Source organism: Giraffa tippelskirchi, chromosome 12 (genome assembly GCF_054371585.1).
Source record: "Giraffa tippelskirchi isolate mGirTip1 chromosome 12, T2T-mGirTip1v1.2.pri, whole genome shotgun sequence".
NCBI lineage: Eukaryota > Metazoa > Chordata > Mammalia > Artiodactyla > Giraffidae > Giraffa > Giraffa tippelskirchi.
Window position 1 is genome coordinate 109,976,375 of NC_137286.1, and position 16,035 is coordinate 109,992,409.

At 36.2% G+C, this 16,035-nt stretch overlaps 1 protein-coding gene across 2 annotated transcripts in view; it reads right to left on the minus strand.

Moving 5' to 3' along the window:
* Positions 1–16,035, minus strand: part of PCDH9 (protocadherin 9) — a 1,072,888-nt gene that overhangs the window by 1,009,204 nt on the left and 47,649 nt on the right. The window contains exon 3 of one of the 2 annotated variants that reach the window (XM_081552152.1): positions 14,777–15,087. The exons of the other annotated variant lie outside the window; for it this stretch is intronic. Coding sequence (XP_081408278.1) covers positions 15,007–15,087 — 81 coding nt within the window. The 3' untranslated portion in view covers positions 14,777–15,006. Of the gene's footprint in view, positions 1–14,776; positions 15,088–16,035 lie in introns of those variants that run through there. 2 annotated transcript variants of the gene reach the window in all.

Here is a 16,035-nt window from a genome sequence, read left to right on the forward strand (position 1 = left end):
AAATATTGATTTTTAAATATACTACTCATAGCACATAGGCAGATAATACATAGATAGATATGTGAATACATACATATATCCATACATACATGCATAGGGGTAGAGTGTAAGGAGGGAGGGAATTTTTTATTTAACTACAATGATCCTATCTACAGAAAGCCTGGCTATGAATGCTATGCTGTTTTTATTATGGATTCTAAACATTGCTGAATTTAAGCACCCTTTATAATATATTTATTTTTAAGTGAACCAACAACTAAAGTTACATTTTTTTCAGGTAAGTAGAGGGAGACTGCTGGGCTTGTGTGGGTCAAATCCTATAGCATTAAATATAAGGCTGATGTGAGCATCCCAGATTTCTTATTTGCTTGCTAAAATGGTCTTTTATTCATTTATTCTGTGTTAATGTCAAATTTAATGAATCACTGTAAACTTGAAAACAAATTATGTATATTTTATGTTAGGAAAATGCTTATTCAGTGGGTTAGATCTAAACAAAGCTAAAGGCTCTATGATAAAGAGACCTTTCCACAGACTGAAAGGTTGCAGAAAATTTCCTTTTGAACACTTTTGCGTGATGTATCGAGATATGGTCAGAAGCAAACATCCTTTGTTATTTGATTCAATATGTCTTTAATGATCCTCTAAACTTGAACAATGTGGTGCTTATGCCTGAGGGATTTATGATATTCTTTAGAGAAACCAGCTTTTTAAATGACTGAAAGTAGTTATTACTATTATAGAAAAGTAACTTTCACCACCCCAGAAATAAAAGGGTATCGGTTGGTTTCTACCTACCACAAACCAAGATTCATTATAAATCAGTCGTGCTGATGTGGTAAACTATCTGAATGCTAAGATACAAACCACCCTAACTATCCATGTGAACACCATATGCAGGGCCTGGAACCAGCAGAAACTATAAAATGGCAAAAAAGAAGTAGGGCATATGTGCCTGTGTGTGTGTATATATATATATATCTCACAATAAGCATCCTGCATGTATTTATATATATGCACATATAATGATGGTTGTTTGGGTGATGTCAGCTTCCTACTTCTGTGTCTATTTCCACCTAATTCCTCACTTCACACATTTGTTCAGGATACCACCCATATTAAGATCTTCCTGTTCAAGGTTCAGGGAGTGTCCTAGATGAATTTAAAATATTTCATAAACACAATTTCTCTTATTATAAGAAAGAGAATGGATATTTAATTGCTGCTGGAAAGGGGTTATTTGTTCAAAATGGTTATTGATAGAATAAAGTATAAACTTATTCCTATAATATCCTATAATAGCTCATGTAAGACTCATATCTCACGCCTCCAATCCCATTCCTTAACTTATAAAGAAAAGTGTGATAGTACTTACTTCCATACAATGCCAGTACTAGATTTTAGAAAGGTACAAACATGCAGATGTAGAAAGTATATATCTAATGTTCAAACAACAGATCTAGACTGTTCCTACAATTCCAGGGAAGCTATTTTTTTAACTGTTCTGTTCATTCACAGCAAGAAGATGTTTCCAGCTGACTTGTTTGATTGAGCTAGCTGATAAGTTTTATTGCTCTCAAGTAGACAAGGAAGCAAATGCCTAATGGGGAAAATTGCATGGAGTCTGACTTGGAAGCAAAGTTGGCCTCTGGCTGCTGAGTGGGTCCAGCTGAGAAAACTAGTTGAACCCCCTATAAGGTCTGAAATGTAAAGCAAGAAAGAAAGACAGAAGATGGATATTTCATTAAGATAGATGAACTCAAAAAGAGCGGTGATGCAGAGAAATTTAAGAAGGGAAATAGAGAATAAGCAGTGTTGCAATTATTACCAGCATAAAGCAAATTGCTCAGGGTCTCATAAATCTTTTCAGGTTCAATCCCCCATGCTTAACCAGATAATCTGCCTGGATCTCTGCACATGCATCTTGCCTCACCCTCTTCATTTATTTCCTCTTTAACTAAAAGTTACTCTAAGTTCAGTGTTGAAGCTTTTTGAATAAAGTCATTCTGTTGTCAAAACACTGTTATTAAAGCATATTTTGAATTGTTTCCAAAAACAAAAAGCAAAAATAAACTGTTTCTTTTTGGACTGAAAAACACATTTAGAGATGCTTCAACAGCTAGTGTTACCTAGCTTCACTTGTTCCTGCAGTACTAATATTTTTAGACAAACTGAATTTATATCTATAACACAACATTAAGTAAGGATAGATTATTCCCCCCTTTACCTAGCCTTGTCTATTTCATTACACTTGTGGTTCTTTTGTGGAACTTCTCTTTTTCTACACTAACAGAGACATTATCTTTTTAAAAGAGTGTGCAAAATTACTTCCATATACCCTCATAAGATATTATTCCTATGATCTTATTTCAAAAATTTAAAGAAAAATATGCTACACTGATTTTTTGTCAGCGAAGACAGTGCGATTATTGAGTTACCTTAGGTACTGTGTAATTTCTCATAGTCGCATTTTCTTCATCTCTAACAATGAGAGCAATAATCACACTTTTATCATAGGTTGTTATAAGAATTAAAGCACTTATTGTTAATAAGGAATAATGTTTTCACCCACAGCAAGTATCCATCTAAGTGTCGTTCCTATTGCTATGTACTTCCTTAGTAACTCAGATGGTAAAGCATCCACCTGCAATGCAGGATACTTGGATTCAATCCCTGGATAGGGAAGAGAAGGAAATGGCAGCCCACTCCAGTATTCTTGCCTGGAGAATTCCATAGACAGAGGAGCCTGCTGGGCTACAGTCCATAGGGTCATAAAGAGTTGGACACAACTGAAATGACTTAGCGTGCAGGCACACACCTTATTTAGTATCTTGACAGCATTTGACACCCTGACCCTCTTTCATTTAGTTGAATTCTGTCCATTTCATTCCTTTCCCATTATTCTGTCAATCTTTTTTTTTTTTTAGAATTCTGTTTTATTAGGTGGACATACTGAAAACTTCAATCTGGGAAACAGCTTTTAAGCCAGCTCTTAGGGACTGTTCCCTCTTCTGTCCATCTTTGCATTCACAACTCTACAATCTTGCTTCTGTGTATAATCTTTAAATTTCAGTGCTTATTTTCCTACGTTGTTGTTTTCCTCTTTTGTCCTCTTCTCCCTTATGACCTCTTGCAGGACAAATGTTCAATTACCATTTATTACCATTTACCACTGATGGTCCTCAAACATCTTCTTCCAGACAGGAAGACATACTTTACCAATACTAGATCTCTCAAACTGAATATGTCCCAAACATCTCAACCTCAACATGTCCAAAATTGAACCATGACGTCTAACCTCCATTCCCCAAATCAATCCTCTTTCTATGTTCCCTTGCTCAATAAAGAGAAACAATACCCACTCAACTGTCCAGGCCATATCTGGAGGTAATCTTTGAATCATCCTTCTCATTCAAACACAATATACAATCAGGCACCAAATGCCACTGACTTGTATACCTCTGAACCTGTCCTTTTATCTTTATTCATCGCCAGTATCTTAGCCCATGTGATATTATTTCCTGAATTCTTACCACTGCCAACTCTTATCTTAACTCTCTATACACTAAGATAGAAAAAAAATGTTTCAAAGAAGTTAAAGATCAGGATACTTTTTTCACTATTGTAATTGTGTGATCTTGAGCAAACTAATTATTTTTCTGTTTTAATTTCTTCAGTTGTAAAATGAGTGCAACTAATGTCTTATGCTGGAAGGATTAAATGAGATATTGCATAAGAACTTAGAAGTACTTAGTGTACAATATCTGTTCATTCTGACTTCAGTAACTGTTCTTTATCATTTTTTTCTACATTTGAGTATGTCAACTCTTCACACTGAAAATATTTGATGAGTTCTCACTGCAATTAAGAATAATGTTTACATTTTATAGTTTAGTTGATAATTGGCCTTTTCACAATTTCAGCCTCAAAACTCTATCCCCTTTATTCTGAACTTGTTGCTATATGCACCATATCCAGTTTTTGTTGTCGTTGTTTAGCTACTCTTTTGTGCCACTATCATCCACCCCGGGTCTTGGCACATGCTGTTCCATTTTCATTTCCATCTTTTCCAGTTGAATCCTACTAGATTTACATCTTTTAAATTTCATCTTAAAAATGCCAAAGATAGGCAATGTTTGCTGTATGCTTATATCGTACCAAACACTGAGCAAAGATTTACAGAAATAATTTCATTTAAATTCCTCAAAATTACTCCATGAGAGAGGAAGACTTTCCCAAGCTCCAGTAGAGAAATAAATAGATACCCTGACTATGAAATCTCTTGGTACTCTACACTTGGTACTCTACACTTAACAGCACAATGCAAATGCTTGCTTAATTTTCTTCCTAGTTCTCCTGTGATGTCCACAAGGAGAGAGACTTTAATATAATTTGGGCATTCATGTCCATTCCCTGATGGCTCAGTGGTAAAGACTCCACTTGCAATGCAGGAGACTCAGGAGATGAGAGTTCGATCCCCGGGTTGGAAGATCCCCTGGAAAAGGAAATGGCAACCCACTCCTGTGTTCTTGCCTGGAGAATCCCATGGACAGAGGAGCTAGGCGGGCTACAGTCCATGGGGTCACAAAGAGTCGGACACGACTGAGTGACTGAGTACGGCACCCATTTAAACACAGTTGTGTTACATAGTAATGGCATAATAAACCTTTGGGTCAGGAAGACATAAGTAAGTATGTTACTATGTCTCAGATACTGTACTGAGTTTGCTTTTCTTAGGAGTTACTGGTAAGAATCTCTATTTTACAATAGAGAAAACTGAAGTCGAGAGAGCACCTAGAATTTACTGTCCAGCAGCCATAGTGATTGTAAGAGACAGTATTTACTTTCAAAACTGACAGTTGCAAAAGTCCATGTAATTTCCAAATTTCAATCCCAATGGGAGTTTAGGATTAGCAGATGTCAACTATTATACATAGGATGGATAAACGACAAAGTCCTACTGAGTAGTACAGGGAACTATATTCAACATCCTGTGATAAACCATAATGGAAAAGAATATGTAAAACATTGTATATGTATTATAACTGAGTCACTTTGCTACACAGCAGAAATTAAATACATTGCAAATTAACTGTAATAAAAAATTTTAAAGTCTATGTAGAAATTTTTTTCTTATTTAAACTTCTGCATAAGTAGTCCTTGTAACGATATAATTAAGGCCTAAGTCAGTGACTGTGCTTGATTTGGAACAATTTATCAGCATGCCATCAACCAAGCCTGTTCAGCACACAACTGCTAAATGACTATGAAGTGGGTTTAAAAGTAACTAGATTATAGGTCAAAGTAAGACTACAGGGACTATATTCTAACAAACCAGGTTAGGCAAAAAACAGATTTCTAGGGTTAACCGCTGTTTATTTAATTTATCATAATTAGTGGTATTAAATTTAGTTCTTAATGCCTGTCATATTCTATTAGAATTCAAGCTAAAGCACCAGAAACCACTTTGAGGTCATCATTTATGAAGTAAATATTCCATAGACCTTCTTTAACCAAGAGTTATTTTGAAACAAAAAAATGTTAAAAAAATTAAACTACGTTATAGCATTTCTGCCCGGTTTCTTGGCTGTGCCCTCATTACTTCTTTTGGGAATCTGTTTCTATCATCTTTTAAAAACATATTTCATAGTCAAGTTAAAAGGAAGAGCAAAGAGAAATAAAACAGAAAAGCAAGTATTGATTGCAATACAGATTTAAAACTGTGATTTGCTAAGAAATCCGTGGTCTAAATGTAAGGTACCTAAGAAAACACCAAACTGAAAAACATCTGTCCCACTAGCGGGAACCTACTAGATAGCATGGGGAACTTAGCTCAGTGCTTTGTGGTGATCTAGATGGATGGGATGGGGGTGTGGAAGAGAGATCCAAGAGGGAGGGGATATATGTATGCATATCACTGACACACTTCATTGTACAGCAGAAGCTAACATGATATTGATAAAATAAAGTACAACCATCATTGAATGTATTTATGGTCAGTTAATCCTATAGACTAGACTTTCTTTTAAATCTCCAAAGAAGTTTATATTATGTCTTAGACATTCTGCTACAATTTTGATTTCCTGAAAGGTTAGATGAATATCCAATTTATGTATGATATATTGAAATGCTTATTAACAATACATAATATTTCCCAGAAGATCAGTTTCATCTCTTAATTACAGGTATTTTGGCTTTGTTATTTCTAATGGAGAATAAAACATGGGCATGCAGTGGGGCTTATGCCTACAAACCTTGACTCATAACCATAACCTGTGTGCTATGTAACTGGCTCTAGATTTCAGGAACAGTGTTTAAAGCTACACCATTTTATAAGTATTATGATTCAAAGCTTTCGTTGTCTCTAAATCTGCTAGTGAAGCTTATGGTTGGGTTCTGGTATGGTTCACCAAAAGACATGATTCCTCTGTTATTACAGGATGCCTCCAAATCCAAGAGTCACTAGTATTAAATCAACTCATCATATTATTTATGTCTTCAAGTTTCCTAATTCACTTTTTGGTATTGATTTTTGGATTTTGCTTTTGACTTGTAAGATTCTACATGGCCTCTGCACATTTAAATAACTATTCAAAATTCCCTGGTTGGTCTTTGGGAGCAAAGCCGGCTCTGTGAGCTGCTCCTAAGTCTCGTGTCATTATGATTACCCCCTAGGCTTTTCTATCTATTGCTCCTTCTACCTTCAGAATTAATAGATGAGGAAGATTAGGTCAATTGGCATTTCTGAGGCAAGTCTGAATTAATTTTCTTTGGCTTGTCTTGTTGAATTTCACACTCCCTGAACATTTCTCACTGATAAGCAGATTATGATGCTGGCTCATGTTCAGGATAGCAGCTCCAAATGTGTTTACAGAGTTGTATTGTTACCTTTTAGCACCATCAACTGCAGTGAGCATTATCATTTATAAAGTTAAAGCTCTTCATTTTAAATTTGTGTCAAGAGCCTAATATAACTGTGATTTTAATTACTGAAAATCATTTTCAAATTAATGGAAAATTTAACAGTGGGAGATGTGTAGGAACCCAGAGACAATCAGCTTGGCCTTTACCTTAGGTGTTGCCCTCCGTAAGAGACATTAACATAATCCTTGTTTTCTAGATCAGAGGCTTTCAAAGTAGGATCTATGGAAAGCATAAGTCAAAAGAGGAGTTCCTGGGGATTATTATTGAAACTGAAGTCATGGTAAATCAAACCTGCAAATAGTGAAAATAATTTTTTAACTTTCTACTTAGAGTAGCTGCATAGAGAGAATAATCATAAAAAAACCACTGGTTTCAGTGTTTATGAAATCATTGGTGTCATTAAGCATTAAGAAAATTTTGAGTAGAGTTATAGAAGAAAGTCCCATTGCAAGATGTTTGAGAGAGAAAGAAAGAGGACCTGGTAGATAAAGTATATTGATCATTTAAAAAATATGTTTGTGAAATGAATATAAAGACAACTGCAGAGTACTGGAGGTTGAAATAATTTATTAGCTTGTTAAAATGGGATGGGATTTGAATTGTTGTGGGTAATAGTGTAATGGAGGCAGTATAAAGTGAACATTCCATAAAAATATCCTAAAATAGTGAGAGTAACGAATAGTGAGAGTGCGAATTGGCTCTGTAAGTAGGTGTAAAAGCAGAGTAATGTAGGTTAATCTTGGAAAGAGGGAGAGACACTGTACTCAGGTTATTTCTTTTAAAGTTACCAAAGGGACATAGAAAGTGACTGTGAAATGGAGCAAGATCTTATGGTTCTTGTCCCCCATGCCCTCTGCCTGTCTTTTGTCTGTGGAAAAACTTTAGCCAAAGAATAAGTTTAATCAGAGAAGTGAGAAAAAGAAGAAACAAAGGAAAATAGTCAGTGGAGACCAAACAATAATGATTTAGTCATTAAGCATAGTCAAGGAGCTGTAGTTTCTTCTCAAATGCTATATTGATCATATTCTGAGCCATAGCCTGTTTTGCAGATGCTAAAACCCTCACTAGGTAAAGAAGTTAACAACATGATGACCAGACTGTAGCAATGACCTTGACAGTCACAATTCTGAGAACTGACCTCAAAGAAATGGAAACAAACCAACCTCGGAACTGAAGATTAATTGTACTTAAAACAATCTAGATGATGCTGGTCAGACCACCAGTGACCGGTTTCAAGATGACTGTCAGAGCTGATTGTGTTGTTTCTGTATGTAGCCCCCTCCCTCAACCTATAAAAGTTCTTGTCCATTGCTTTTAGGGGTGGGGGAAAGTCTGCCTTTGGACAGGATTCTGACTCTCCCCCACATTCAAAAGAAAGCAAACTTTTCTTTCCACCGACCTGGCCTCTTCATTGGTTTGTTGAGCAGCTACCACCTGGACCCCACTTTTGGTTAAAATAGAAACTGCGGGACGTGAGAAAACTGTCAGTTAGATTTTAGAAACTTTATTTACGAGGCCACACACAATATCTTCCAATGATCAATTCTCTTTTAAGGCCTTACATACCCTCAACACAATTTGACCGGAAAAACAGTCCCTCTCCCAGAAAAACTTTTTTTACTTAGTTTCTAGGACACTACTGTCCCCAGTTTGCCGCTTACCTTATTGGCCACTTCTCTGTGTACTTCGGCGGCTCCCCTCCTTTCACTGAAAGTACACTTGTCTCAAGGCCCTGTTCATGGATCGCTTCTCTCACAGGCTACCTAGTGTGGTATCTAGTTTCAGGGCATTAAATTTTATGATGAATCCCAAATGCTGCTGCTGCTAAGTCGCTTCAGTCGTGTCCGACTCTGTGCGACTCCATAGACGGCAGCCCACCAGGCTCTGCCGTCCCTGGGATTCTCCAGGCAAGAATACTGGAGTGGATTGCCATTTCCTTCTCCAGTGCATGAAAGGGAAAAGTGAAAGGGAAGTCGCTCAGTCGTGTCCGACTCTTATCGATCCCATGGACTGTAGCCTACCAGGCTCCTCCGTCCATGGGATTTTCCAGGCAAGAGTACTGGAGTGGGGAATCCCAAATACATGTCTCCAAATACAGCCTTGCTCTCTCTCAGGATTCATAAATTAGATCATTCCCTGATATTTCTATTTAGATGTCAAATAGGCATCTTAAACTTCCTTGCCTAAAACTGGACTCAGTTTCCCTCCTAAATCTACCCAAGCTCCAGGATTTCCCATTCCCCGTCTCATTCAAACTTAAACACCATAAGTCAATAGGTTGAGACAAATTGTCTCTTTCCTTCCCACTCCCACATTTAATTCATAATCATAGCATATCAGCTTTACTATATATGTAGGAAATATCCCATATTTCATCATTCTTTACAGCCTCCTTGTCTATATACCCTGATCCAAACCACCATTATCTCTATCTCTGTTTTTAATCTGTGCACTAAAGTCAGTTCCTACATAATAACTGGAATGATTGCTTTAACCAAGGTCATATCAAGCCATTCCTCTGCTGAAAATTTTCAGACACTTTTCTTCTCTCTCAGAATACAGTACAGATCTTTGTTGACTCAACTTTACATGAACTGGTCTTTGCAAACTCTTGAATTCATGCTTGAGTGCTAAGGAGCTTCAGTAAGGTCCAACTCTGTGTGACCCTATGGACTGTATCCTGCAAGGCTCCTCTGTCTGTGGTGATTCTCTAGGTAAGAATACTGGAGTGAGTTACCATGTCTTCCTCCAGGGGATCTTCCTGACCCAGTGACTGAACTCGTGTCTCTTATGTCTCCTGCATTGGCAGGTGGGTTCTTTACCATTAGCACCAGCTGGGAAGCCCTAAACATCCATCAATATATGGGGAGTAAATTTTCACCTCCCAGACTAAGGAAACACAGGTTTAAAGAATTTGAATAGTGTTTACTAGTCCTTCCTGGAAAAGTTAGGAGACAGATAAAATTTACCGGGGTGGGGGGAGGGCGGGCTCTGACTTCAGTTGTCCTTGTTCCTAAGCTCCTCACTATCCTTAACTTCCCTGAAATGCTTGGAAGGTGTCATGGCAAGAAGGATATAAATTTTAAAATTACTTTCCTTTCAATCCCTTGAAAAAGGAAAATGAACAAGAAAGAGTGTCTCTATCTTGGCAAATAAAGCCTTGAATTCTAGAAATAGTATAGTTTTTCACTATTTTCCATTTAGTTCGAGTGACCTTTCTTGGCCTGTTGAAAGGTGGTTCACCCTCAAGGTGACGGTGAGGTCCTTCACCTCATCCTAATGCTTGTCTTTTTGGTTTTCTCAACTGACTGCAATAACTCTTTCCACAGAATGTGCATAATACATAGTCATGACACTCCTTATGGCATTGCTATACACTACCTTGTATAATTACTTGTCCACTCAGTTCCTCCATCTTTTATACCTAGAAATGTTCTTGAGGGGAGAGAAAGAATGTTTAACTACTTTCTTAATACATTAGAGAGACTGGCAATTAAAATAAATGTATTGCTTGCAGTTCATTGAAAAGATAAAAGAACACAACACAAGGTATTGGGTACTTAAAATGACCAATAAGAGAATAAATCTCATATTGAGCGTTCTAATGAAACAAACACACACATACATAGAAAGAAAAATATACCACCACAACTGCCAAGAATAACTTATATGATTGATATTTTCTTTAACAATATTTCTACAACATGAATTTCTACTCTCATTAAGTAACCTGGGGTACTCCTTTGTTTCACTTATTTAATGGGGAATAGTGAAAACCAATGATTCATAATATAAACTAAAAAATTAAAATTACATCTCTATTTTTGTACAGAATTGAATAAAATATATTAATTTTGAGCTAGTGTTGTAACTTGTAGCTAACATGATTGAGCTTCCTAAAATAAAGGATTATGTATTACTGTGTATTTTATAGAGAGAGAGTTATAGATTTCTACGAAGAGTTTTATGACATTCTGAAAATTCCTATTACAGTGTACAGTTCCAATGTAATACACTGTACAGTTACAGTGTATTCTAAGAATCCAGTGAGTCTCTGATATATAGATGAAACTATGTAGCCCAGAAAGAAGCAAAATGTTTAAGTTAAGAAGAAATGTTTATTAAATACATTAAGCTTCATAATTAATATGAGTCTTTGATAAAAATGGTTGAAATGGTATTACTTTCCAAATTGTTTTCTGGGATTAAAACTAATTGAATGGATAGATGATTTCAAAAGTTAGGAATTACCTAAAAATGACAGAAAAATTTCTCAAATTATATGAGGTGATCAAATAAGAACTAGGAGAAGAGGAAGAGAACAGGTTAAAAGATAATACCTGGGGTGTGAGGGGATAGATATGCAGCCATGAATCAGGATTACAGTTGTGTAAAAATACATTTAGCATATAAATATGTAACGTGGTATAAGTGATCACAATATATACTAAGTATACATTAAAATAATGTACTTAATCATAGACCAAGAAATCTTTACACGACAAACTAATAAAATCTGGAGGTAATAAACAAGTCAATCATTTGAAATCTCTTATTTGCTCAAGCATTGACTCTATTATTTTTAAGAGTTTTCAAAGATGTGACATTGAGACCATATATTTCAGTCTTTTGCACAAGAAACTTTCTTAGCCATGGGGGCATGCTACCATTGATAATCGTTAACTATTTGGAAATATTTTTAATAAGTATAAATTTTCAAAGCTAAAACTTCTTCTGGAGTTAAAAAAACATAATTAAGATACCAATAAATATGAAATAATCTGCTGTTGACAGAATTATACTTTTCACTCTCTTGGATTTTAAAAATATATAGTTAAATTAAAATATGGATGCTAATATTTAAAAGCAGAGACATTACTTTGCCAACGAAAGTCCATCTAGTCAAGGCTATGGTTTTTCCAGTGGTCATGTATGAATGTGAGAGTTGGACGGTGAAGAAAGCTGAGTGCCGAAGAACTGATGCTTTTGAACTGTGGTGTTGGAGAAGACTCTTGAGAGTCCCTTGGACTGCAAGGAGATCCAATCAATCCATCCTAAAGGAGATCAATCCTGGGTGTTCACTAGAAGGACTGATGTTGAAGCTGAAACTCCAATACTTTGGCCACCTCCTGAGAAGAGTTGACTCATTGGAAAAGACCCTAATGCTGGGTAGGATTGGGGGCGGGAGGAGAAGGGGACGACAGAGGATGAGATGGTTGGATGGCATCACTGACTCGATGGACATGGGTTTGGGTAGACTCCGGGAGTTGGTGATGGACAGAGAGGCCTGGCATGCTGCAATCCATGGGGTTGCAAAGAGTCAGACATGACTGAGCAACTGAACTGAACTGAACGGAACTGAATGTACAAGTATAATATTAAAATAATTTATGTTTATTCATCTTTGAGAAGTGAGTGACACTGAAGTTAAATATTCATGACTTTCTGGTTTTATTTAATAGTAAAGCATAATTTCACTTCAGGAATCAGAAATTTATATAGGGTTAGGAAATGCTACTGCAATATAATGCATACATTAAAGTATTGCCTCTCAAAGTTTAATATGCATTCAAATTACCTAGAAACTTTGTTGAAGTGTCAATTCTGACTCAGTAGGTATGGGAATTCTGCATTTCTAACAAGGCCCAGGTAATATAGGTGCTTCTGGTTCGTGAACAGACTGCATTTTTAGTAGCAAAATCTTAAATATTATTAATTAGGTTTTAATGATCTACCTCAAGGGAAAAAGATTAGAATGAATGCAGGGCAGAGAAAAAGGAAAGCTATTTTCCTCTGGTAAAAGATCAAATAATAGCTCTACTGTGTGATAATGGTTAGCATGAAGAAAAGTGTTAGTTGCTCAGTCATGTCTGACTCTTTGCAACATTATAGACTGTAGCCCACCATGCTCCTCCATCCACGGGATTTTCCAGGAAAGAATACTGGAGTGGGTTGTCACTTCCTTCTCCAGGGAATAGTTAGCATGCTGCTGCTGCTGCTGCTATGTTGTTTCAGTAGTGTCCAACTCTGTGTGACCCCATAGATGGCAGCCACCAGGCTGCCCCATCCCTGGGATTCTCCAGGCAGGAACACTGGGTTGGGTTGCCATTTCCTTCTCCAATGCATGAAAGTGAAAAGTGAAAGTGAAGTCGACCAATGCTTATTTTTTACCATATGTGTTTTGCCATAAACCCAAAATGAACATACACATTAGATCCCTGTGGTTGTTCAGTGGTAGAAAATCTGTCTGCAACGCAGGACACAAGATGCAGAGATTCAGGTTCAATCCCTGGGTCAGGAAGATCCCCAGAAGACAGAAATGCAACCCACTCCAGTATTCTTGCCTGGGAAATCCCATCCACAGAGGAGCCAGGCAGGCTACAGTTCATGGGTTTGCAAAGAGTCAGACACAACTGAGTGACTAAACAACAACAAAGTTTCAGGCAAGCACAAATTTATAAGTCTCAACTGTTAAAGTCTGCACACACAAACATACACATACACACACACACACAAACAGTATTGCAAAGCAAAAACTGAAATATTAAGGCCATTTTCTGTCCTATATGTTACAATTAAAACAAAAGGAGCCACTGATAATTTGACCAGCAATTTAAAAGAATCGGTGTTGTTCTTTTGTTTGTTTATTTCAATGCAAGTGGACCCAAATGCTTTTAACATTTATCCTCTAAATGTTTCAACACAAATGCAGCAAGCATCTGTCTTTCTCTGTATTATGTCTCAAACCTAACCTATCACCACAGGCATCAAAGCTGAACATGATGGTCATGCTGTTCCCTGCAGCCCTGAAAGACAAACAAAAGAACAAACACACCCCAACAACTTAAAACCTGGTGCCAAGGGAGCTCTCCAGGTTGCCAAGTGCCTCTCTGATCCTCCCAGTAAATATAAAAGCTACTTCCTTCAGTAACTGAAAACAATCACAGCTGTCTTTCCTCCATTCTTGTTGAACCACTGGGGATAGAGGAAAGATAGAATATAGAAATGTGCCCCAAAGTGTCCACGGATGGGTTTGATTTACACAGTATGGTTTGCTACAACCTGTAAAGATCAGATAATGGGCTTTCTTAGATGTAATTTCTGTTTCCAGGAGAAGGCCTTCTAATATCTTTAAATGGTATATCTATAAAATTTTGTTTTCCTAAAGGACAACTGGTCAAAAAAAAAAAAAAAAAAAACCCTCTTTTGAACAGCACCATAGTTTTTGTACAACTTTATATATAAAAAGTATAATCATAAATGTTAGCACATGGATATGCCCATTTATTGTAGTAAAATTCAAAAATCAAACCTGCTTTCATTTTACTTCTATAAGCTAAAGGAAAATGCAGCTATATCCACAATACGGCTTTGTATTTCAAAGCCCATATTGTTCACTTGAGCAAGTCAGTTTCAAGAGTAAAATCTAACTGTGAAAATTTCATAAGAAACTTTGGAATTAAAACCAACAAGCAAGTTTATATATTATGATTCACTTATGAAGCTTAATTTTAAGCAGCATTGAAAAAAATTATGCCTGATATTTATCATACCAATTATACACAATTATATGAGGTCTCTGATTTTATGGACAATAAATTTGTTGATGATAACTTACTGATTTTAGTCACATTTTTTGCCAGCAAAGCTATACTAATATTACAAAATACATTATTTTCTGTCATCAATACTCACTCTTCCCATTCCTATCTTCTAAATTTTTTCTAAATTTTTTGAACCTAAAAATATGAAGCAAATGTAGGATTTTAAGAATAATATTTTGGGAAAAATAAATAAATGTAAGTATTAAAAAGAGAATATCTTGGGGACTTTTTTGACACGCTGTCACTTATGAAACCATAAACAATTTTATTAAAAGCGTTTTTCAATTGGCAGGGGAGGTATAATTCCTCACATGAGATTGTATGATAATATTATTTCTATTTTCTAGTATGAAATAATTCTGTTAATTTCAGTACGATATTTATCTATAAAGAAATTTATCTTTTCTTTTAATAAAATACTTGCAGTCAAATTTGAAAAGAGGGAAAAAGCAGAGACGTGTCCTGAAAATCTTTGACTTTACTGGTGATCCAGTGTCTGGGAGATTGGCTTCACCTTTTCACTTTTACAATATCTTTCACTGTATGAGAATAATTCCGTCTAAAAAAAGAGAAAAAATGACAGATCTTAATTGAAAATATTAGCTTATATGTAAAGTTTTGGATCTGATCACTCATTATTAATTGTGTATCCTTTATGTGTCAATCATTTTAGTGCAGACCATAGAATCCTGGGATAATGGAAATGTACTACATCTGTATTGTCCATGGCCATAACCACTAGCCACACGTGACTACTGAGTAGCTGAAATGTGACATGTGACTGAGGACATGCTTTTCTCATCTTATTTACTTTCAATTAATTTATACTAAATCGTGACATGTTCAAACTACAGAACAATTGCACTTGCTTCCCATGATAGTAAGGTTATGCTCAAAATCCTTCCAACTAGGCTTCAGCAGTACTTGAATCAAGAAATTCCAGATGTACAAGCTGGGTTTAAAAAAGGCAGAGGAACCAGAGATCAAATTGCTGACCTTCATAGGATCACAGAGAAAGCAAGGGAATTTCAGAAAAACATCTACTTCTGTTTCATTGACTACGTGAAAGTCTTTGTGTGGATCACACAAACTGCGGAAAATTCTTAAAGAGATGGGAATATCAGGCCATATTACCTGTCTCCTGAGAAACCTGCATGCAGGTCAAGGAGCAATGGTTAGAACCTTACATGGAACAATGGATTGACTGGTTCAAAATTCGGAAAGGAGCATGACAAGGCTGTATATTGTCACCCCGTTTATTTAACTTACATGCAGAGTACATCATGTGAAATGCCAAGCTGCATGTTACAAGCTGGAGTCAAAATTGCAGTGAGAAACATAAACAACCTCAGATATGCAGATGATACCACTCTAATGGCAGAAAGTGAAGAGAAACTAAAGAGACTCTTGATGAGAGTAAAGGAGGGGAGTGAAAAAACTGGCTTAAAACTCAACATTAAAAAAAACAAAACAAAATTAAGATCACGGCATCGAGTTCCATCACTTC